Source organism: Stegodyphus dumicola, chromosome 2 (assembly GCF_044657685.1).
Source record: "Stegodyphus dumicola isolate Sdum_Otavi_A_Nest chromosome 2, ASM4465768v1".
In the NCBI taxonomy this organism is placed as follows: Eukaryota; Metazoa; Arthropoda; class Arachnida; order Araneae; family Eresidae; genus Stegodyphus; species Stegodyphus dumicola.
In genome coordinates, this window is record NC_140769.1 from 147,399,598 (window position 1) to 147,425,581 (window position 25,984).

The 25,984-nt window shown below is 31.3% G+C and overlaps 1 protein-coding gene across 13 annotated transcripts in view; it reads right to left on the minus strand.

The window, feature by feature from the left end:
• LOC118204640 (uncharacterized) overlaps positions 1–24,139 on the minus strand; it is a 45,248-nt gene extending 21,109 nt beyond the window's left edge. For 6 of the 13 annotated variants that reach the window (XR_015039588.1, XR_015039590.1, XR_015039591.1 and 3 more), the window contains exons 1-2: positions 22,152–23,564; positions 1,527–1,641 (exon numbers count right to left, since the gene is read on the minus strand). Coding sequence is in view for 1 of the 13 variants with exons in the window: in XM_085811224.1 (XP_085667350.1) it covers positions 1,527–1,641; positions 22,152–22,163 (127 nt within the window). In the remaining 12 variants the exon portion in view is untranslated. The other 7 variants (XR_015039596.1, XM_085811221.1, XR_015039593.1 and 4 more) reach the window with 6 other exon arrangements.
• Between the last annotated feature and the right edge of the window lie 1,845 nt (positions 24,140–25,984).

A 25,984-nucleotide genomic window follows, 5' to 3' on the forward strand; every position in this document is an offset into this window, starting at 1 on the left:
CTTTGGTAATCCACATGGCTTTTCATGTAAACATGAATGGCCCTTGACTTGACACTTGATTTGTATCCATCTGGGCAGTTTTTGGTAAAGAGTCCATCAATCGTTAGCCGATCAGGCGTGTCTCACGGGAACACAATGGGCTTCGGTGTTTTCATTACAATAACTCCGCCTTCCTCATTAACATCTTTTTCTCCCATCTGTTTGTAAGAGTATTTTAAGTATAGCATTGTTCATCTACATTCAACCAGTGTAATATTAATTTCCTTTTAGTTTTGCTTTGATGGCATCATTAATCAGAAGATTTCCATAGATATAAAACTTTTATTATTCTCTACATTTCTCCACTGGGAGACCCCCCCTTTTTTTGAATAAGCTGGAAAAAAAAATGGGAGGGGGGATTTTTTTTTTTTTTTTTTTTTTTTTTGGAAACACTGACATTACAAGACCTTGGGAGATTTTAATTGAAAATTTTAAGACAAAAGGGTACATGCATTAGATTTTTATTTCATTTTATTTTATTTTTTCAATTTTGTTTTAAGTTCCATCATATTTATCTTTATCACAGTTAAAGTGGAACCTCGAGATATGAGCACCTCTATATACGAGAAATCCGAGCTACGAGGAAAGTATGAGCAAAAAATTTGTCTCTAAATATGAGCATTGACTCGAATAACGAGTATTGCTGGTATGCGTGGCGTGTTTCTCAATCCAGCTCAACTCGGGAAATCCCCTCATCAAATCACTTGGTGTTATTTGATCTGCGAGTTTGTGTGCTTGTGAGTTAACTGTTTTTTATATTTAACATGAAAATTATTATTTAACATCGCCTCCCTAGAAGATTGTTGGCCTGTTTGTGTGCTTGTGAGTTAACTGTTTTTTATATTTAACATGAAAATTATTATTTAACATCGCCTCCCTAGAAGATTGTTGGCCTGGATAGTGCTACAAAGAAAACAAAGGAAGCCATGTAAAATAAGAAAAATATAATAATAAAATAATTGAAAGTAAGAAAGGTTCAACTACATGGCAGATAAATAAATATAAGTGTGATGTAAGAGTGACAGAATTGGCAAAGGACCTGCAGCCACTCGACATCGACAATCGGCACTGATCTGAAGAAGAAGGAAGAACCTGAGAAACTTGATGTGGCCAAGGAGTTACCATTACATCCAAGCCCTGTCCAAAACTTCTAGATCACGTTGTTGGTATGGATTAATGAGAAGCAGTTAAAAGGCGATTCGGTGTTGGAAGCTATCATTTGTGCTAAGGCTAAAAATCTGTACCTGGACCTTCTCTGAAAAACACCAGGTATTATTTATTAGGAAAATTGATTTTTATGTTGATATTTTTGGGGGTGCGGAACAGATTAACTGGGTTTCCATTATTTTCAATGGGGAAGTTTGTTTCTGGATACGAGAAATTCGCTATAAGAGTTCAATGCTGAAACAAATTAAACTTGTATCTCGAGGTTCCACTGTATATTAGAAAATATTAGTTAAAATTTTTCCATAAAATGAAATACATACTTGGAATACTATATTTTAGTATAAGCTGTATACTGTAATCCATTCTTGAATTCTTTCTTGGAAAGTGTTGCAGTTCTGTAATGGCTCTCGTACCAAAGATAATACAACCTTCATCCTGTAATTAAAAATACATATGTTCATGCATAAACATAATAATTTTAACTTATCAGCATCAATACCTAATTAAAATACAGTACAAAGTCTGTAATCCAGACTCGTCCGGACTTCGTCGATTCCAGATTACAGATCATCAATTTAAATCTGGTAAGATGGCATGCAGAAATTATACAATATGAAATCATAATTTATGAAATAAAGAACAATTATGATCTAAAGGGTATCAAAATTTACAAAAAAAAGCTTAATATTTATTTGTTTACTTTATTAAACATTTCTTTCAATTTAAGTTGTTTAAGATGCTTCCAGAAAATTTCAAAAAGTTCCTTTTTCTTGTGTCATATATAGTGGACTTTCCAATGCTATACTTCTCACATAATTTTGAGACGAATAGGCTCAATGTTAGCTGAAATGCCTGGAAAATCAGGTGACTACTTTGATAAGTTTATTTCTCTTTTGGTTAATGTTTTGCACATGTTAAGATATGTGTCATCTGTCAGGCATTTCATATAAACTATCTAATAAATTCAACGTGGTTTTTCTCCTATGCTGTCTACAAAATATACTTTTTTAATAGAATGTCTGAAATGTTCTCCAACTTACACAAGTCATGCTAAATTTAAGCACATTTATAAGGGTGTATACGAAATGTTTCATACGTTCAAATACCAGCACTATACATATGTATCTTAACTAAAATTTCAATTATACAGGTACTACTATATTAGCAAAATTACATCATAAATCTAAAAATTTACATTTTATTATAATTGTTATTAAATCATTATTCTTAAATTTAGCAGATATATACAAGTTATTTATCCATTTAATATTTCTTAAAAGAAAAATAGTTTAGTAAAAAGAATGTACTTTAGATTTGGTTTTGGGAAAAGTAGTCTTTTTTACTTCATTGTATGAAACTGTAATCACAAAAAATTTCAGGTACTATATTTCAATGAATATATCCATATTGAACCCTATCCAATGCAATTTTTGTGCGACATCTGTATGCAAGGACAGAAAGGATTCTTTCCCCCCAAAAAAAATTATAAAACTGATATAAAATGAATTCTGAAGAGAAGTTGTTTAAGTGCAGGTAAGTGTAATTTTTTTACCATAGCAGCCATATTTGTTTACATTTGAAACTTAGCAGAATAGTGGATTTGTTGCCAATCTAAAGAAACTAAGCTTCCCAACAACAACTATTTCTTTTTCATTTGTCTAATTTCTTTCATACATTGTTTTAGATTTATCATAATATTTTAATAGAACGTGTGGCAAAAATTAGATAATTCTTTAGCTGATATAATTTTTGTGCATTCTGAGTTAATGAAAGAGATGTAACACTGTTAAGTGAACCTAGTGCCACAGTATCGCTATGGTAAAGAAATAGAGTGCATTTATTCTATTATGGTTTATGTGCTATCGACAAAGTAAATTTAATTCAATTCAATAAGTTTAAATGAAACGTAGGAAAAAATGTGTATAATTTAATATTCCGTGCAAGGAAGTCATGTGGTGCACACATCAGATTTTTCTCAAATTGTTTTCATGGCAATATACATACACATACAACTGTTAAGAATGAATGCCTTAAAATGGTCTGTTAGTAAGATAAGATGTCATAAATAATAAACTGTAACTCATAATGTCAAATGGTGTCTTTTTTATTTTCAGAAAGCTTAATGTTGCAACATTACTAATGATTTAATCCGGGATAACTCGCAAATAGTGATGGGCAACTTTGGTACTTTCTTGTATCCGGTACGAGAGTAACGGGTACAGACACGTACCCGGAACAAAATACCCGTTACTCAAGTAACCGTTACTTTGAAAAGTACTGAAAACCGATTTCAAGTACCGAGTACCCAAGTAACGATTTGGAGTACCGAAGTAGCGAAATACCGGAGTAACGGTTTGCTGTATCGAGTACCCTAGTAATGGTTTGCTGTACCGGAGTACCCTAGTAACGGAGTAACCCTGTACCGGAGTACCCTAGTAACGATTTAGAGTACTGAAGTGCCCTAGTAACGATTTTGAGTACCGAAACACGCAGCTAGCGATTTTGCGCACTGAAGGAACTCTGCCACGTCACCACGTGTTTGATTTTATCTGTACGGAGTAAGATTTTCAATATCAGAAAACATGTCAACTACGGAAGTGTCTGAGGAGCAGGAGAGCGCGGCGGGTTGTTTCTGGTGTTGGGTTTGTGTAGATTGTCTTTGATGGCCAGTGGGGGTTGGGAGGATTGGCGCGGGAAGTGGATGGATGGAAACATTTTCGCTTTCGGTTGTGTCTTGTGTGCAGGTGCAGCAAAATCGATGGGTGCTCTATCAATTTCGTGAAAGAGGTCGTCCATAAATGATGTCATGCTTGGAGTGAAATTAGTGAAATTGTGACAAGACGAGGGAATCATATTTTGATTAAAATAAAAATGTTTAAAATCAGCAGATTGAATTTTGAAGTTATTTTAAAATTACCAAAATTTGAAGGTATTTCCTTAATTGGGGCAAAAGCAACTTTCGTGAGATTTTTTTTTTTTTTTTTTTTACTTACATTCCTTTCTTTCCAAAAAAAAAAAAGGGGGGGGAGGCATTCAGAGTAGGTTTTGAGAATAGGGTAGCATGAGAAATTGTAATTTTATTGCTATTGTGTATTAATTATGCTTTTGCTGTAAACTTTTCTCTTATTTCATGCAAAATAAGTGCATGAATCATTATTATTGTTATATTTACAGATGTCATTAAAACATATAGTTTAAATTTAAAAATAAAGTCTGAAATATGATCTATAACGTAGTGCTACGTTTTTGAACTGCAAGTATAAGTTTTCATAATATTGTGTGACATGTGACAAAGGGGGGAGGGGTATGTTGAAGTGTGACACTTTGTGACAAAGAGGGGGAGAGGTGTCCAAAATGTGTGACATCATTTATGGACAGCCCCAAATGAGCATTGAAAAATGTCGGAAGATTTTCTTTGTATGATACTGAAGGAAGGGAGAGTACACTATGTTTTTTTCGGCTGTGTTGCATTGTTGGAGGGAAACAAAGGAAAAAAATCGGAAAATCGAAATTTTGATGCAACTTTATACTATGAGTAAAAATGTCGCAATAAATTTAAAATAGAAAATTAACTATAACTAGCTGTGTAGCAACCCGATATGATGCAGTTTCCTAAGTAAATATCAGAAATTTAATGATCAATCTGTTTTAACATGATATTTTTTATTTATACAGATAAATAACATACCACAGAAGTCGTTTAATACCTACAATTCGGTAGTAAAGGGCATAGGGGTGCGTAGGGTCTAGACATTAAAATAATCACAAACCTTTATCCCACTTATAGATAAGATAATGACCTTCAGTACCACTGCGAAATAAAACTTATTCAAGCTACCAAATTTTAAAAAAGATAAATCTCTTATTCTCTACTCTCCCCTATATATATTAAAAATTCTGAATAAAAAAGTAAGATAATTTAAACCTTAAATATAACATAAATGACCTTGTGTGTTTAATTGTACAATACTGGCATAAAATAAAATTTACACATTTATTCATATGAATATACAGTCAAAAGTCGTTAATTAGGATACCCATAATCTGGAATGATCTATAATCCGGACCTCAAAGCTACAAACTTTCTGCGCATGTGTCGCGTTGACGCATGCGCGTAAGACCTTTACCGCTGCGAATTTGCGAATGCGCGTGCGCAAAATATGCTTACGAATGAGCGTTTAATGTATAACGGACGGGATAAGCTAAGCTAAAATTATCTAATTATCTATTTCAGTTAATGTTGCAGATTGCGTTGTTCCTTAATCTTCGAATTGGATCCGGATTATTATTTTTTGCAGACTGTTACAGCAATTTTATAAAAGTAAGCTTGAACTTTCAATTATGTCAAATAGAATTTCTGATATATATTTACTAATATGTAAAGGATATACAAAGCGAAAGTATCTTTCGGAGTCCATTAAACAAAAAGTGGAATTGCGGCAAAAAATGGATAAAGGCATATCCTTTGTTTATCTAAACTTTAACGTTTGTTTATCTAAACTTTGTTTATCTTTAACGCTGGGGCGGTGTGCAATGAATTGGAAGTTGATCTGTCAGCACTACCCTTATCTCAAGGGCAGATGTTTTTATTTTATTTGGCTTATAATTGCTTACTCAATGTAGTATTTCATCTCGATGTACTCTGTCTTTGATATGATTTAAATCAAATGCCTTGTCATTATAATTCGCTTCCGATAGCGAAGAAAGTGACAGAGGTTATTGAAAACGAAAAAATTTCGATTGACAAATTAGTTGGTATTCTCGACACAGCAATTATAGGACTTGAACAGCGGAACTTTGTAACTGAACAAGAAATTATGTCTGTTTATAGAATTAAAGAAAAAATATTATCACATAAAAAAACGAAGCAACTTAAACAATTTACATTGAAAGAAATGTTTAATAAAGTAAACAAATAAATATTAAGCTTTTTTTTTGTAAATTTTGATACCCTTTAGATCATAATTGTTCTTTATTTCGTAAATTACGGTTTCATATTTTTAATTTTATAATTTCTGCATGCCATTTTACCAGATTTAAACTGATGATCTATAATTCAGAAAAATCGATAATCCGGAATCGCCGAAGTCCCGACGAGTCCGAATTAATGACTTTTGACTGTACATGGTTGAAGAGCTTTTCCACAAAAAAGTTTATACTGTTCTTTTTTAAATTACATTTAGGTTTATTTTGAGTTAAATTTGTACTTTTGGAGATTTGGCACCGTACAATAAACAACAAAATGATTAGAAATATTTTTAAAAACAAAAAATATGATTTTAAAAAATGCATAAACATATATATTTGATTTAAACATTTTGAAAATTACCAAAAGCACTAGAAAATGAGGTATGTTTTGAAAAGTGAGATATTTTAATATATTTGGATGTACTACAGTAATAAGTAAATTTCAGCAAAATGGTTAAAATTATTTTTAAAAACGCTCAATATGATTTTAAAAGGCACATTCAATATAACAATTTTGAATTGAAGATTATCAAAAAACACTAGAAAATAAGATAGCAAAGGGTTTAAAACTGTGAGAGCGCAATACCTGGATGCAGTAACTGCTGTAAACACACAAATGCAACAGAATGGTAAAAAATATTTTTAAAACTCAAATTACAGTTAAAGCACATTCGACATAAGAATTTTGAGTGAAAGATTATTAAAAACACTAGGAAATAAGGCAGCATGTCTTTAAAACTACGAGAATGTAATATCTGGATGCTGTAACAGCAAAAAGCAACAAAAATATTTGTAAAATCACATTATACGAATTCAATAAGTACATTCGATATAAAAATTTAAATTAAACATGATTTAAACACTAGAAAATAAGATAGCATGCTTTCAACTATATGAGAACTTAACATATGTGAGTACAGCTAAGTAAATAATAGAACTGTAGAACTTTATATTATATTAATGATCTAAATACAATTTCAAAATAATATTTTTTTTTAAGAAATTGACATTTGAATGAAGTAATATTTCATTTAATTAAAACAAATAAAACTTTGATAGGCTGTGCAAAACGTTATAAGTCTGCCGATTAACACAGGTGCCATAGATGCTGCCAAGTATTTTTCCGAACTCAACTCGCAAATCACCTTTTCAAAGGTTTCAAAACGTCACAAAGATGTTGGACACTTTCCCATTCTGGCACATCAAGAGCATCTGGGGGGTCGTTCATCAAACCCATTGTAGAACGAATAGCGTCTTTCAGTTCGAGGAAACGTTTTACCATATAAAACATGCTGTTTCAACGAGTCTTCACATCTAAGATGACTTTTAAGTCTTTTCTCTCCTCACTAGAGCACAGATATTTTCGCAAATTTTTTGCAGCGATATTACTTCTTTAAACTATCACAATATCCCTAATTTTCGTTAGAAGGTCGTTAACCTCGTTTAGAGAATTTGTGACAGCCAAATTGAGAGAGTGTGCAATGCATCCTAAATGTTTTAACTTAGTTCGCTGTCGACAGCGTTAATCATATTTTTGGCATTGTCAGTCACTATTAAAGACACTTTTTCCATCGGAAAATATGGTTGGCAAACGTGTATGATATTTTCTGCAATATTTTTGGCTGAATGACGTTCATCAAAAATTGAGCAGTCAATCAGTACCGTTTTCCTTTGCATGTGTTCGTCAATAAAATGGTCTGTCATGGACATGTAACTTTCAGCCTTTTGGTTGCTCCAACAGTCTACAGTCAAACAGATATTTTGTACAGTACTAAGAATGTTTTTTAAACTATTATTTTTTTCTTCATAAGCAGCAGGAAGCAAGGATTTAGAAACCGTTTTCCGTGAAGGTAAAGAATAGGTTGGATTCAAAGCCTTTGAGTATTCTCGGAATCCCTCATCTTCTACGATACTTATTGGTTGTAAATCCTTACATACCATTTTGATCAGTGCGAGATCGATTACTTTTTTTTTATGTACACCCATCGTATTTCTCTGGACAAACTGCATAATGCTGGACTGGAATTTTTGTGAAAATACACCAACAATATCACAAGCACTGTTGTCTACCGTAAGTTGTGTAGTCTGCTGGGATGTGCATGGTTGCCCACCATCTGCAGGGCTAGTGACGACAGAACGGGCTGGAGCGGCATCAATATCATCAACATCTTGATTCGGCAAAGCGCGTTTCTCATGCAGATTTACACAGGATGCTTCCTTTGCAAATGTTTTTTTAAATTTCCTGTTGAACCACCTTTGATGGATAAAAGGTCTTTACGGTTCTTATGCCTTTAGTAAATCTGTATGCAATATTTTTAGAATTATTAACAATTTTAAAGTTGTTTAAGTGACGCTAAGCCTAATAATTTTTTTGATGGCGGCCATTGCTTGTTTACATTTGAAACAGCAGAGTAGTGGATTTGTTGCCAATCTAGAGAAACTTAGCTTCGCAACATCAAAGATGACGCCTTCATTTATTAATGCAAATTAAATCATGTTTAATCCCTTCTGGAATTTTTTCGAGGAAATAAGTGTTTAAGATTTACATCATAATTTTTAATATATTTATTTTGAGTTTTTATGTATTTTTGCCTTCTCGCGAAGTGAGAACTGAATTAATTGAATGAGAAATACTCAATCGTCTGTGGAAAAACTGTTTCTTTTTTGTTTTGTTTGCTTAATTTCTTTTATACATCAGTCTAACTTTATTATAGTATTTGAATAGAATATGTGGCAGCGATTAGATAATTCTATTCTTTAAACGATATAAATTTTATGCATTATGAATTATAATATGAACGAAATATAATAATGTTAAGTGAATCTAGCAGAGTATCGCTATGGTAAACAAATACTAGAGTGAATTTTAAAGAATGCATTTATTCTATTGTGGTTTATGCACTGTCGTCGAAGTAGATTTAATTCAATCCAATAAGTTTAAATGAAATGCAAGAAAAAATGTGTATAATTTAATATTCCGTACAAGGAAGTCATGTGGTGTACAGATTTTTTTTCATTTAAAGTTATTTTAAATAAAAAAAAAAAAAAAAAACCTTTGAAGCTAATGCTAAATACTTTCCACAAAAAATGAAGAACAGCTAATTGTATCAAATTACTGCCAAAGTTAGTCAATCCTCCTTAAACATGTAAATGACTGTACAAACCTTTACCTCTTAGTAATGATAAAATTTATGGCAATTACTGTGAGGCAACTGAGGAGTCAAAACAAAATTTCAAATTGATAGCTAATGGTGACAAAATCTACAAATGTTTCATACGCAAAATGACAATCAATCATTACCTAATCAGGTTCAACAACCTTGACAATTTTCAAAGAGTGAGACTGATATAAATTCTCATCTGTTAGTCCTCACGCAAACAAAACAAATACTGTTTCATGACCAAGAGCTTACGTAACTGATGTTTCTTGTATCTTTCATTTACAATACATTAAAAAACTTATATTACATGGGGACTATTTTTAAAGTCTATTTTGACGGTTTTCAATTATGTAAATTTGAGAAAAAATGTCTGAAAGGGCTGATAAATTTTACTTTTAATGAAAAATATACCCACATAAACCATTTATTTTTCCTATAAAATAGTTTCGATTGGAGTTGCAAGTCCTAAATATATGAAAATAAAAAAGGTATAAAATTTGTTCACTTGTTCTCTCTCTTTAGCAGCTTTTTATATAAGATGACTTTTGATCCATATGTAGTAATAGTTAAACTACTTCGTGATATGACTAACCTAATAATTTTGAAAAGAAATTTTTCACAAAAATTGTAATAGATACTCATAAAAATAGTACAGAAACACTAGCTGCTACGCAGCCTTCATCTGGCTTTTAAATGTACAGGGAAAGTGCCTAAAGGGAAAACCAAACATTAAATTTAAAAACTGCACAGAATTTTACTCTGCAGAAAAACTTTATTAAAAAATTTCCAGTAAAAAATGTATTATATATAAAAAAATTACAATGATAAAAGCAATATCCCTTAATACAAATATTAATTATCCTAATAAATAAATTAACCAACTTCCCATTGCAAAATCTTAAGAATTCAAATGGTATAAAGGAAGTTTAAAACTTTGTTTCCTAAAACAAAAACCATGCAAAACTTTTTATATAATTAAAAATATATATAATTAAAACATAATAGAAAAAATTACAATGAAATAAGCAATAAATTTCATATTTTCAAGAGCAGTCCAGTAGCCAAAGCAATGACAGTAGTCCAGTATCCAAAGCAATGAAGGAAAAGCTGTTGACATAGCCACATTTCTAAAGAAATTAAACTATCACCAGAAAGCAATAACCCATCAAAATTGTGCTTTGTGGATGGCTGATTCAAAATATGCAAACCTCTTTGCCATTAGCCAATAAAGAGAGAGGGGGAAAAAAAAGCAAATTCTTTCTGTTGTGCCTCACAAGACACATGCCCGTCCGAATAAGAAGATTGTGATGTGTGTGTTGCGTTTTCAAAATTCAAAAGAAAATAAACAGTATTTTATCTCATATTTTCAACAGGCCAATATACAAAGCATTAAATGAAAATCTGTTGCCAAAACTACATTTCTAAAAGAATGAAACAATTCAAAATGAGGGGATTTCATCAAAAATGATAAAATAAAAACAAAAAATCCGATTCGAATTTTGAAAAAAAATCACTTCGAGGTGCACTGGCTCTTGTTTAAATCCACCTATGTACGAAATTTAGTAGCCGTGCGTATATTAGCTTATGCACAGCACGAACTAAAGACAAACACACATAGATAGACTCTTTCTTTTATTATATGTAAAGATAATCTGATAATTCGATCAAGAAACCGTACTTCATTTTGTTATCAGAATTACTAGAATCCTTTGAGAAAGAACCTAGTAACTACTGAGCCCTCACTTAAAATGGTGTTCAATAAAAGTGTGCATGGTGTTCAATAAAAGTAATTTTTGGGTTTTATTCTCGAGCTGTATAAAGAATGTCTGAACCATAATTGGTATAATTTAGCTTTAAGTAGTATCACTAGTATTGGCTTAGCTGAAAAGTCCAAAGGGGGTTTGTCCCTGAAAGACAATTGTTTTCTATTGACTATTTGTGATTTTGCGTTGGTTCACTATAAATGTCCGTTTCACTTTTCAAACAGTTGCCACCAAATGTTAGAGTCCTGCATTATATTTGAAGAAATTAAATAATGAAAAATCTGCACAAATGTATGTATATTTCTCGCACTGTGATAAAACAACGGTACATAGAGACATTGAATTTTGAATGACGTAATCCTACTGAGAATATGGGCATGTGGAAGCCCAAATTTGAAATTTTGAATTTGTTTTATTATCAATTTCATATTTTGCAAAACTGTAACGAATTTTTGATTTACAAATTCAAGGATTTTAAAACAAGCAATGGCAACGTTGTACAGAAATTATTTTTTTTAACTCCAGCGCGTGAGACTGCCTATCGGAAACTCTAAAGATATGCTCAATTTAAAACTATACTGCGCTATTGCTCTTGAACTGAATTTTATGGTTTAAGTGCGAAGAACATGATATTTAATAAATAAAAGTAACAGACAAAATGTTAAAAAAAACGCCCTTTGGGCGTAATTTAAAATCTGAATCAGATTTTTATTTATTTTTTAAGTATCAGGTCTGGTTAGGGTATATTTAAGGGTATTTAAGGGGAAGGGGGGGAGAGGTTGTAATATCTTGTCATTTAACAAATAACTATTCCGATACTAATAATTCTTGATAATTACCAATAACAACCTTCATCTTCGAAACGGACATATCCATACCATTTGAAATCTGAGAAATTCGAAGAGATGAATAATCAAATTTTAAAATGGCACCGTAATGCACAAATATTCAGTAACCAATCAGGGAGCTGATTACATCACGCAGAGAATTAGAATTATTTAAATAATCATTCATAATTAAATTATTTTAAAAAAATGCAAAATTAAATTGTATTTTAATATTTAACAGCCATAAATAATGTTTAAAACATTAGATTAAATTTATAGCTATTAAAACGAATTACTTTTAAAGCAAGGTGATGCCATTGATTACATCATCCACAACATAAAATTTCATAAAATACAGTCAAAAGTCTTTAATCCGGAATGATCTATAATCCGGATCTCAAAGCTACAAACTTTCTGCGCCGGCGTAAACGCATAATACGTTTACGCATGCGCATTTAATGTATAACGGACGGTATAAGCTAAAATTATCTATTTCAGTTAATGTTGCAGATTGTGTTGTTCCTTAATCTTCTAATTGGATCCGGCTTCTTACTTCTTGCAGACTGTTACAGCACTTTTATAAAAGTAAGCTTGAACTTTCGATTATGTCAAAAGAATTTCCGATTCTGGAGCTGCCAAAGGATCTACAAAGTGAAAGCATGTTTTGATGACCATCAAACAAAAAGTGGAATTGCTGCAAAAAATATATAAAGGCATATCCTTTGTTTCTCTAACCCTTCCAAAATCTGTTTATCAATTTCACGCTGCTCTTGGGGGGGGGGAACTTTGCGGCGCACAATGAACTGGAAGTTGATCTGTCAGCACTATCCTTATCTTCAGGGCTTTATTTTATTCGGCTTATAATTCCTTACTAAATGTAGTATTTCATCTCGATGTACTCCGTCTTTGATATGATTTAAATCAAATTCCTCATCATTGTAAATATCACGAATACACATCAAATAGTTTTCTGGTTGCAATTTTCTAATTTGGAGTATGCGTAATGTATGCTTTATGCACGCGCGTTTTGAAAGAAATGTTTAATAAAGTAAACAAATAAATATTAAGCTTTTTTTGGTTAATCTTTGGATTATGGTAATTTGGCGACCAACTCTGCTACAGCAACCCTCTATTTTTTTTTCGCCGCCATTTTGTCTTTACGAAGTAAAGACATGTTTCTTTTCTTTTTATTTACTCAATACTTTTCCCAACAATCTGCTAGCCGAATTACACTTATGCTAGAAATTTTATGGAACAAAACTGCTTAATCATGACAAATATCGGCTGATCTTTGGAATATGGTAACAGGTAGTTTGGAGAAATTTTGGAGGCAATAAAGGTTACTACCTAGGACTTTGGTAATAATGTGAGAAGTACTCAGTTCCGATTACGCATTATTTTGTGTAAGGGAAATGACAGATCATAAGATATGTCATGTGACATTAATGGACGAATTACAGTTCTTTAATCGGAAAAGGGGTAAATATGGAAGAATTATTTTGTATTAAGCTTGATTGTGTGTTGTGTGAAATAGTGTTGATTAATTTTCGGATTGCATGGCGCTATGTAAAGTGAATTCTAAATTTGGAGTGTAAGGAAGGGTACATGGTTTGCTGAACGTAGTTTGAGTATGGGTGAAATTTTATTAATTTTTATAACTTGGTGAATAGACTGCCAGTTGACTACTGGATTTCGGATTTAGAAATTAGCAGTAGTACTGCAGCCGATTGGAACTCTTATGTAGGGAAGTGTGCGTGCCACGTAATGAAGATTCTGAAGAAGACTAGGTAAGTTAGTATTTTTAATCATTTGAGGATATTATTTTTATGCTTTGTTCTAAATGTAAGGAGTAAATAAATTAATATGGTACAGTCAAAAGTCGTTAATTCGGACTCGTCGGGACTTCGGCGATTCCGGATTATCGATTTTTCCGGATTATAGATCATCAGTTTAAATCTGGTAAAATGGCATGCAGAAATTATAAAATTAAAAATATGAAACCGTAATTTACGAAATAAAGAACAATTATGATCTAAAGGGTATCAAAATTTACAAAAAAAAGCTTAATATTTATTTGTTTACTTTATTAAACATTTCTTTCAATGTAAATTGTTTAAGTTGCTTCTTTTTTTATGTGATAATATTTTCTCTTTAATTCTATAAACAGACATAATTTCTTGTTCAGTTACAAAGTTCCGCTGTTCAAGTCCTATAATTGCTGTGTCGAGAATACCAACTAATTTGTCAATCGAAATTTTTCTGTTTTCAATAACCTCCGTCACTTTCTTCGCTATCGGAAGCGAATTATAATGATGAGGCATTTGATTTAAATCATATCAAAGACAGAGTACATCGAGATGAAATACTACATTGAGTAAGCAATTATAAGCCAAATAAAATAAAAACATCTGCCCTTGAGATAAGGATAGTGCTGACAGGTCAACTTCCAATTCATTGCACACCGCCCCAGCGTTAAAGATAAACAAAGTTTAGATAAACAAACGTTAAAGTTTAGATAAACAAAGGATATGCCTTTATCCATTTTTTGCCGCAATTCCACTTTTTGTTTAATGGACTCCGAAAGATACTTTCGCTTTGTATATCCTTTACATATTAGTAAATATGTATCAGAAATTCTATTTGACATAATCGAAAGTTCAAGCTTACTTTTATAAAATTGCTGTAACAGTCTGCAAAAAATAATAATCCGGATCCAATTCGATGATTAAGGAACAATGCAATCTGCAACATTAACTGAAATAGATAATTAGATAATTTTAGCTTAGCTTATCCCGTCCGTTATACATTACACGCGCATTTGTAAACATATTTTGCGCACGCGCATTCGCAGCGGTATTGTGTTGTAGGTATAAAGGCATATCCTTTGTTTCTCTTACGCGCAACAAGGTCTTACGCGCATGCGTCAACGCGACACATGCGCAGAAAGTTTGTAGCTTTGAGGTCTGGATTATAGATCATTCCGGATTATGGGTATCCGAATTAACGACTTTTGACTGTATTATTGGAAAATTGTGATTAGCAATGATTTAGTTTAAAGTAATTATGATTGTAATCTAATTTTTATTAATTAGATGTGCTTATTTATACAGGGTTTATAGCCACATTTTAGTTAAAAAAATAAGCACCTATAAGCACTTTTCAAGCACATTTTAAGGAAAAAATAAGCACCTGTCTAATTATATTATACACAACTGCATAACCTTAAAAATTAGACTTGTAATTTAAAATATGAGCAATGCAATATTTATTAAGAGAATGAGCATTACGTCAACAATGGAAAACAATTAACTTTTTTTTTAAATTTTAAATGACAGTTCAATTTACAGAATTAGTTTACAATGAGAGGGAAAAAAACTATGCAGAACTAAGCTATATTACATATATTTAATGATGATATTTCAGTTGAAAATATAGAAAATAAATAATAATAAGCCATATTAATTGTATTCATTTGACACCTAATAATAAATACAATTTATTTTTCCACTCATATTAATATTTAAATAATTTAACTTAAATCAAAATTCTGAACATTTTCTAAATTTTCGTTTCATAACAGTTTTCCTATAACATATATCCCAAGCAAAGTAATTTAAGTAAAAAAGAGGCACATTTCTGAAATCAGAAGACGGGAAATTGCTTCATTCAGTCATCCTTTAACAGTAAAAGCTTAACTAACCAGCATACTCGGAAATTCCCGAATTTTCCGGATAGTAACTGGAAAAAGAGGAGTGGGGGAGATTGTAGCCGTTCCTTAGATTTAAATTTAGGCTAAATAAATGATTTTGACATTTCGATATGTGCATCATATAAAAACCAACGGAACTGAGAAATATTCTGCTTAGAAAGCATAGTAAAATTCTTTTAAGTGTTCATAAACAAATCTCAGACTGAACATCAAAATTAATTATCAATGCAAAATACCGCAAACATTATTGCGCAATACGTGCATTACGCAATTGGAATCAACACCTGTCGGTATTCTCGGAGAAAGAAAAACTAAATAAAGGAAAAGAAAGACTTACTAATCTGGGGTGTTTCTGATTCTAATTTTCAACAGACTGTATTAAATTTCCGGAATAGAATCAATCTTCGCTTGGGTTGGGTAGACCGCAAAAACTTTTAGTCCTACTCAATCCAGATTGGACAGTGACCAAAAAAAAAAAAAAAAAAAAAAAAAAAAAAAAAAAAAAAAATCCGCTGCTTCAATATTAGAGATTTTGCGGAGAAATTCCCAACCTGTATAATGTATTGGCTGGTATTGGTAAGTACTGTATAATGTATTGGCAAAGAAAATGAAATTATTTTGACTATTCGATTACTTTCCTTTTATTTAAGCCATTCCGAATATTATTCCTTAGAAAGCTAATCTGTGTAAAAACACACCCATTTTTGGAAGTTTATCTATACTTCAGCAGTTACTGCAATTATATTATTATAAATATTCATAAATATGCTCATAATATAAGCATAAGGATCATAATGAACACGAATATGAACTGACCACGCACCACGCGGAACGAGAACGCAAATTTATTAAAATCTTGATAGAAATTCAAACGTATATAGTATTTGGGTGGGACGAAAAGAATACCGAATGTCCGGAATTTTCTACGTTTTCGAAATTCTTTGGCCAATAGAACGACGTGCACCTGTCTGTACTCTCGCGCGCACCATAGGTTACATTAATGCAAAGGAAGGGGGGAAAAGCAATTTTCGGGAGTATGATTCACCATCTGACGTTGCATATAAGGAAAAAAAGTTGTTTATTTAGTTTCAGCTTTGATACGGGGAAAAAAATGCGCGTTCATTAAAAACAAAGGATTAAAAAAAGCACTAAAAGCAAAAAATAAGCACTAAAAACAAAAAAATAAGGGCTTTAAAGAAAAAGTAAGCACCTATAAGGGCCTTTACATTTTATTTTCAAATATAAGGACTTATAAGCACTTGCAAGGACCGCTACGAACCCTGTTATATTTTAAGTAGTGTTTTTTTAATTTAATGATCGTGATTTTGTGAGTTATATGTTTGTAGTATTTTGGAATATGTTTGAGTAGTATACGTTGAGTATTTTCATGCATTTTCGTGAAAGTTTTCTAATTTATGAGAAAAAAGCAGTGCACATGGATATAGTGAAGAGTGTGCGCAATGCCATTTTTGTGCAAATCTGGGATGTTTTTTTTAAGTAAAAATAAGTCGACGTGTACATGGTTTAGTTATATTTTAATTAAATGATAGTTATTTTGTGAATTTTATGTCTGTAGGAATTTGGTATACGTTTCAGTTGAAGTAAACGTGTATGGAAATAATTTAAATATTTGACACTAAGTATTTGTAACTATTTTTAATGTTTGCGTATAAATTCGTTGGTGACGTTTATAATATAATAGATAATTTAGAGGTAAAAGCTTTTGGATATTTTATTTATTTTATACGTGGAAACGTTCATTCTTGGAAAGGGTATATACTTTTTCGTATATACCCTTTCCAAGAATGTATATACTTTATATATCAGGTAATTTCATATATGTGCTTTTTACCGAGTTTAATGATTAAGAAAATTTTCCTGCATTTTCGTGCAAATTTTTGTAATTTATGAGAAAATAGCAGTGTAGATGGATAAAGTTAAGAGTGTGTGCAATGCCATTTTTGTGCAATTCTTTGATTTTTTTAAGTAAAAATAAGTCGACGTGTAAATGGTTTATGTGTATGTGCTATTCTGAAAAACACACAAGGAGTTTGAGATTGTGCACTTTTTCCCAATTTTGCAGTTAATATTTGTCATGATTAAGCAGTTTTGTTACATAAAATTTCTAGCATAAGTGTAATTCGGCTAGCAGATTGTTGGAAAAAGTGTTGAGTAAATAAAAAGAAAAGAAACATGTCTTTACTTCGTGAAGACAAAATGGCGGCGGAAAAAAAAAAAAATAGAGGGTTGCTGTAGCAGAGTTGGTCGCCAAATTTTCGCCAAAAAATCGCCAAGTTACTATAATCCAAAGATCAACCCAAATGGCAACTGCAAAATTGGGAAAAAGTGCAGAATCGCAAACTCCTTGCTGCGTTTTTCAGAATCGCACATATACAGTAACCATGTACACTTCAACTTATTTTTACTTAAAAAAAATCCCAGAATTGCACAAAAATGGCATTGCACACACTCTTAACTTTATCCATCTACACTGCTATTTTCTCATAAATTACAAAAATTTGCACGAAAATGCAGGAAAATTCTGTGAATCTTTAAACTCAGTAAAAAGCACATATATGAAATTACCTGATCGCGAAAAAGTATATACCCTTTCCAAGGATGAACATTTCCATGTATAATATAAATAAAATATCCAAAAACTTTTACCTAAATTATCTATTATAAACGTCACCAACGAATTTATAACGCAAACATTAAAAATGGTTACAAATACTTAGTGTCAAATACTTAAATTATTTCCATGCACGTTTACTTCCACTGAAACATATACCAAATTGCTACAAACATATAATTCACAAAATAACTATCATTTAATTAAAATATAATTAAACCATGTACACGTCGACTTATTTTTACTTAAAAAAACATCCCAGAATCGCAGAAAAATGGCACTGCGCACACTCTTCACTATATCCATGTACACTGCTTTTTTCTCATAAATTAGAAAAATTTCACGAAAATGCATGAAAATTTTGTGAATCTTTAAATTTGGTAAAAAGGACATATATGAAATTACCTGATCGCGAAAAAGTATATACCCTTTCCAAGGATGAACATTTGCACGTATAAAATAAATGGTACTTTTCCGTTTGGCCGGCGCAAATCTCGCCAAGCAGACTTTATTGGCGACAACATACAGTATACACATAAAAAATGTTAATTCTAAGAATTCTTTTTTTGAAGGCATAAACATTTTAATATCGCTTAAAATTTTATAAAAAGCCAATAAATAAAGACAGTAAATTTGTAAAAAGACATTAATTTAAGAATTTACTATGCTTTCATGGTTCAACATCTTGATTCGCTGGTTCATATCACGTGACCCCAAGCGATCTCATCTCACGTAAACTACTCTACAAAAATCTAATGCTCGCAGTAATTATCTACATGAATTTCAAGTTAAATCTTAATTTGGAACACAAGTTTAAATGCAAGAAATATATCAATTCGTACGAATAGCTTACTCAGAAATTATGTAAAGCTGCAGTGCTTTACTTCGCTAATGCATTCTCGTTAGAATTGATGAATTTAACCCTTGACTTACATTTTCTATATTTTCGGCTTCGGGTAAGCGCTGTGATTGCATCCTGATCGACTTAATTACCGAAAATGGCCTTAGACATAAAACTGAACTATCTGATAAAAATTCTATGTAATTATATGCCACTATTGAAAGAAACAATCAATCTGATAAGAAAAAGCTGCGACTTGTTTTGAAAATGAGGCGTAAAAGGTTACCAGCGAGAATATTCCGTTTGGCATCGGTTGTACCATTATTGGCGACTTTATCGCTTGCGCCGGCAAAACGGAAAAGTACCAAATAAATAAAATATCCCAAAACTTTTACGGCTGATCTTTGGAATATGGTCACTGCTAGTTTGACGACATTTTGGAGGCGATAAAGGTTACGACCTAGGACTTTGGTTATAATGTGAGAAGTACTCAGTTCGGATTACGCATAATTTTGCGTGAGGGAAATGAGAGATCATGAGATATGTCATGTGACATTAATGAATGAATTACAGTTCTTTAAGCAGAAAAGGGGGGAAATCGGGAAAAAATCTGGAAATTTTGTATTTAGCTTTATTCTGTGTTGTGTGAAACAGTGTTCGTTAATTTTTGGATCCCATGGCCCGTAACTAAAGTGAATTCGAAATGGGTATTTAGTGGTATTGAAAAGGGTAGTAATAAATGTTTCTTTAAGGTTGTGCAAGATAGAAATAAAGATGTTTTATTAAGTTATTTATTTTACCTGGTACCTTGCTGTGAAATATGAGTATGATTTTAAAGATCCTGAAACAGAAAGAAGAAAAGTTTATCGGACACGTAATCAAGATTCTGAAGAAGATTAGGTAAGTTAGTATTTTTAATTATTTGACGATATTATTTTTATGCATTGTTCTAAATGTAAGGTGGAAGTAAAGGAATTTGGTATTATTGGGAAAATTGTTATTAGCAATGATTTAATTTAAAGTAGTTAGGATTGTAAGGTAATTTTTTTTAATTTAATGTATGTGCTCATTTATATTTTAAGAAGTGTTTTTGAATTTAATTAAAATTTAATTAAATGATAGTTATTTTGTGAATTTTATGTTTGTAGGAATTTGGTATACGTTTTAGTTGAAGTAAACATGCATGGAAATAATTTAAATATCTGACACTAAGTATTTGTAATGGTTGCGGTATGAATTCGTTGGTGACGTTTATAATATAATAGATGATTTAGAGGTAAAAGTTTTTGGATATTTTATTTATTTTATATGTGGAAATGTTCATATTTGGAAAGGGTAAATACTTTTTCGCGATCAGGTAATTTCATATATGTTCTTTTTACCGGGTTTAAAGATTGAGAAAATTGTCATGTATTTTCGTGACATTTTTCTGATTTATGAGAAAAAAGCAGTGTACATGGATATAGTGAAGAGTGTGCGCAATGCCATTTTTGTGCAATTCTGGGATGTTTTTTTAAGTAAAAATAAGTCAGCGTGTACATGGTTCTAAATCTAATGTTCTAAATGTTCTAATGTACAATGTTCTAAATGTGTATGTGTTATTTTGAAAAACGCCTAAGGAGCATGGTATTGTGCACTTTTTCCCAATTTTGCAGTGAATATTTGTCATGATTAAGCAGTTTTGTTAGATAAAATTTCTAGCATAAGTGTAATTCGGCTAGTAGATTGTTGGAAGAAGTGTTCAGTAGATAAAAAGAAAAGAAACATGTCTTTACTTCGTGAAAACAAAATGGCGGCGGGAAAAAAAAAAATAGAGGGTTGCTGTAGGAGAGTTGGTCGCCAAAAAAACGCCAAGTTACCATAATGTAAAGATCAACCATATATTGTTTTCTGTGTTAACTGGAATTTAAGACAAATTTTTTTCGTATATCACGTTTAAAAGGTTAATTTTAGTATATTAATACTAATTTATATTTTTTAAATGAATTTTTATTTCCGTTATAAATGCTTATATATTGTCTTTTGCTTAATAATATATTCTTTTCTGTGCTAACTTGAATTTAATACAAATTTATTTTCGTATATCACGTTTAACCCTTTAGTTTTACATCTACATGCATATTATCTGTGAATTTTTACTACCATATGCTTAATATATTGTTTTATCTGCTAACTTGAATTTACATGCACTAAAAATCACGTTTACGGCTCGGCTCATCGTCGATGAACCGCGAGCTTGGCGAGTAAGAATGCAACAGCGCCAACGGGTTCTCTGCGGATGAAAACCTAAAAATAAAAATACTTTCACTTACCTGAAAAGGGATAATCCACTCCACTCAGCCCCAGAACGAAAAGTAACGAATTCTCGAATTATTGTTTAAAACAACTGCACCTCTACCATCTATTATCATCTACACCAATCAGAAATTCTAAATTTTAGAATACATACTGAGCATGTGTGAAAATGCTTCGAATTTCGCACTCAAAAGAAATTCTCAATTTAAAATACATACTGACGCAATGGCGAATTTGTGCAATTCTTAAAAACGTGCCAAGCAGTGATTCTGCACTTTTCCCTATGGTAATACTAATTTAACGAATGCCATTAAACAAAATTTGAAAATAATGCAACTTCCAGTTCTAATGTAGAATTGAGTGCCCCTTCGATTAGCAGCAAATTTTGTTCAGTTTTCGCGATGAAACCCCACTTCTGGTTACCATGATAGTTTTAACTTCCTGATTTTTTAAAGTGAAAATAGATCGATGTGTACATGGACAAAGGCAGTGCGTAGTGCCTAATTTGTGCAATTCTCTGATATTTTTTTAAGTGAAAATAGATGGATGTGTACATGGACACCAAATTTGTGCAATTCTTTAACTTTGTATTTTGGTATTATGCAGCAGCCATACTGAAATTGTGCCTTCCTGGTGCAAATCTTGGCTAAAAAAAAAGGGGCACCCAATTGTAAACTTTTATCCCATTTTTCTCTCTTGTGAAACAAATAAATGGATTATTTTTTATTTCGATAAGATAATTTACATACCTCATACAGCATCACCAGTAGGTTGCATGTCACCTGGCAACACCTCCAGAAATCCTAACACTGAGTATCTCTCTAAATTCAGTCATTTGGAGCATTTGACCCTGTCTTGACCTCACATAATGAGGTTTTGCTGCATATACAAGTCCTTACTGTATCAGTAAGTAGAGATTGTTACAAATTTAGTATCTCCTGAAAAAACAAGGTTTCTCATTTGTGTAAATAAAACTTGTATTGTCCAAATAACTTCTTACATACACAACTCATTACATTTCTCTCCTATACGGATATGCATATTAAAATCCCTTTTAGTGTAAATCATTTTTTTATATACCTTAGACAGAAGGTTTTTTCGCTGTGTGAATATGCATATGCCTCTTTAAATAAGTCTTTCGACTAAACGACTTCTTACATTCTTCACACACATGAGTCTTCTCTCCTGTATGAATACGCATATGGGTACTTAAATGGCCCCTTTGAGTGAACGACTTTTTACATACATCACACACATGAGGTTTTTCTCCTGTGTGAATAAGCATATGAACATTTAATTTACCTTTTTCAATAAATGACTTCTTACACACTTCACACACATGAGGTTTATCTCCTGTGTGAGTAAACATATGCATTTTTAATCTACTTTTTTCAATAAATGACTTTGTACATACTTCACACACATAAGGTCTCTCTCCAGTGTGAAGAAGCATATGATTGTTAAATTTACTTTGTTGAGTAAATGACTTATCACACACTCCACACACATAAGGATTGTCTCTAGTGTGAATAAGCATATGACTCTTTAAGTCACTTTTTTCCACATATGATTTGTTACATACATCACATACATGAGGTTTCTCTCCAGTGTGAAAAAGCATATGATTGATTAATTTTATTTTCTGAATAAAGGACTTTTTACACTCCCTACACACATAAGGTTTATCCCCAGTGTGAATACAAATATGCCTGCATAAAGCACTCATTTGCCTAAATGACTTGTTACATACTTCACAAACATATGGTTTTTCTCCAGTGTGAATGAGGATATGCTGATATAAACCACTCTTGTCCTTAAAGGACTTCTTACATACCTCACAGATATGAGGTTTGTCTACTGCACGAGTACATGTATGATTTTTCAATTTATTTTTTTCGATAAATGACTTCTTACATATTTCACATTCATGAGGTGTACACATATGATTTTTGAATTTACTTTTTTCAATAAATGACTTCTTACACACTTTACAGACATGAGGTTTCTCTCCTGTGTGAATAAACATATGATCTTTTAAATGATGCTTTTGAATAAAGGATTTCTTACATACTTCACACATATAAGGTCTGTCACCTGTATGAATAATCATGTGATTCTTTAAACTACTCTTCCATGAAAACGATTTCTTACATACTTTACACACGTAAAGTTTCTCACCTGTGTGAATAAGCATATGGCTCTTTAAACTACTTTTCCATCTAAATGATTTCTTACACACTTCACATACATGAGGTTTCTCACCTGTGTGAATAAGCATATGACTGATCAATTTACTTTTGCAAGTAAATGATTTCTTGCACACTTCACACACATGAGGTTTCTTTCCTATGCATCCTTCTGTATGAATATCCATAAGCTCTCCTAATACACTGTATTGCGTTAAATCCACCTGAATATTATTCAGTCGTTTTAGCAATTAAATTAAATCTGACTCCATTCTATAACACAAGATAAATATTTTAAATAAACAATTACATTTTCTTGCTTAAGAAAGCCAAACTTTATTTTCTTTCACATTTAAGGAAAACAAAACATTATTCTAATCTTTCTTACTGTTGCCAAACTACAAAAACGAAACTTTAAATTACAAGGAAAACAACGGCTGTCGAAACCAACGAGATAATATACTGTTATAAGAAGTCGTTGGTCGAAACTCATTAACAAACATAAATCGTGGAGGTCACGGAGTCTCGTCTGGAGACCACCGGTCGAAATCGATATTGGACACACACAGAAATCGTATTTTATTCTCGAGTGTCAAGATGTTGGACACATCTTTTTACTCGACTTCTGATAAGAGTCAGGCAGGATTATAAAGAGTAGTGTGGAAGGAAGTGTGGGAGGCGGAAAAAGAGAGTCAGGTCCGCTCTAGGGGTAAGTTCAGTGTCGTTATTAGATGTAGCCCAAGGCCAACTAGATATCTACAGGCCTGCTCCACCGATTTGTGACGTCACAATCAAAGGCGATCGTTCCCACGGTAGACGCAGCCGACTGTTTCATTTATATAGTGCGCAGCGTTTTATTTCCAACACAAAAGTCAAGTCAAATTAAATTTTACAACTAATATTTCGAATTTTAGGAATAATAACGTACTATGTTATATCGTAATGATATTTAAATACTAAATACCGATTTATTAAACAGAAAATAAAAATAAGATTTGAGTGATATTGTAAATTTAGCAGAGCTGATTTAAATTAAACTGAAACATATCTGAACTTTTATACGGAAATAAAATGGACACAAAAATTATTTATAAAAATTATATGGTATGATAATATCCTTGAAAATATAACATATGTAATAAACTAAACATGAGATGTTTTCATTTTGTAATAAAAAGAAAAAATATGTTAAAGCTCTCAGATGATTTTATATTGCTTAAATTATGAAGACTGATTTATACTGCTTGAATACTAAACAAACACATATAGTATTTCATAATAAAATTAATATCAATTCATTAATTCTAATATAATATTGCTTTATAATTGTTTTTGGTGCAATGATATTGAAGCAAAATGAACTCTTTCTTTTCTTTATTCCCATAAAGATTTTTCAAGATTCAATCAGAGATCCTAAGATGCTTTTTAATAATAAATACACATGTGGACATTAAGTGAAATACATAAATCTTATTAATACATTAATATATTAAAAGTATATCTGAAGTTTAGTCTACATATTGAAAAAAGATTCATTCTAAAGATGTTTTATAGCAAAAACATTACACAGAATATTCAAAAATATATTTCAAGTTCTCTTAAAAAAAGCAAGATCATAACTATGCAATCAATCCCAATGAGCATCATATCATGCTCCAAAAAATTCTTATGAAAGAAAATCTTATTAAAAATACACTCTTAATACATCTCATTAAAAATACACAATATTAAGCAATGAAAAATCCTGCGAGTCATTACGATAGTATAAGATACTGATTAGCCAGTTGAAATTATCATTTCACATCTGCAATAAGTTGTCATTTGAATTTTTTAAATATTAATAATGGAACATTATTATTGCAGACTCTGATGCGAGGTCCACAAAAATAAACTTTATAAACTTGAATAAGTTTCTACGACTCACTGATATTACAATATATCATCTATATCATTCTATATACCAAAATGGATATAGTTTACAGATGCTTAGTATTCAATTAATTTAGACATTCTTTTTTTTTCTTTTAAAAATATTTAAACTCTTTATACACCACATACTACTACATTAATTTGTATTGCTTAAATTAATTAGATTGATTTATACTGCTTAAATATTAAAAAGATATGTGATATTTCATAACAAAATTCATAAACATATTAATTTAAATAAAATTTTGATTTACATTTATGATTTTACATGCAATTCTATTGAAGCAAAAGCCATTAAATAAAATTTTGATTTACATTTATGATTTTACATGCAATTCTATTGAAGCAAAAGCCATTTTTTTTTCTTTCTCATAAAAACATTTCAACATTTAATCCAATATCTTAAAGTACTTTTTAATTATAAACATACAAGTGAACATTTTGGGAAATATATGACAAAAAAAGTT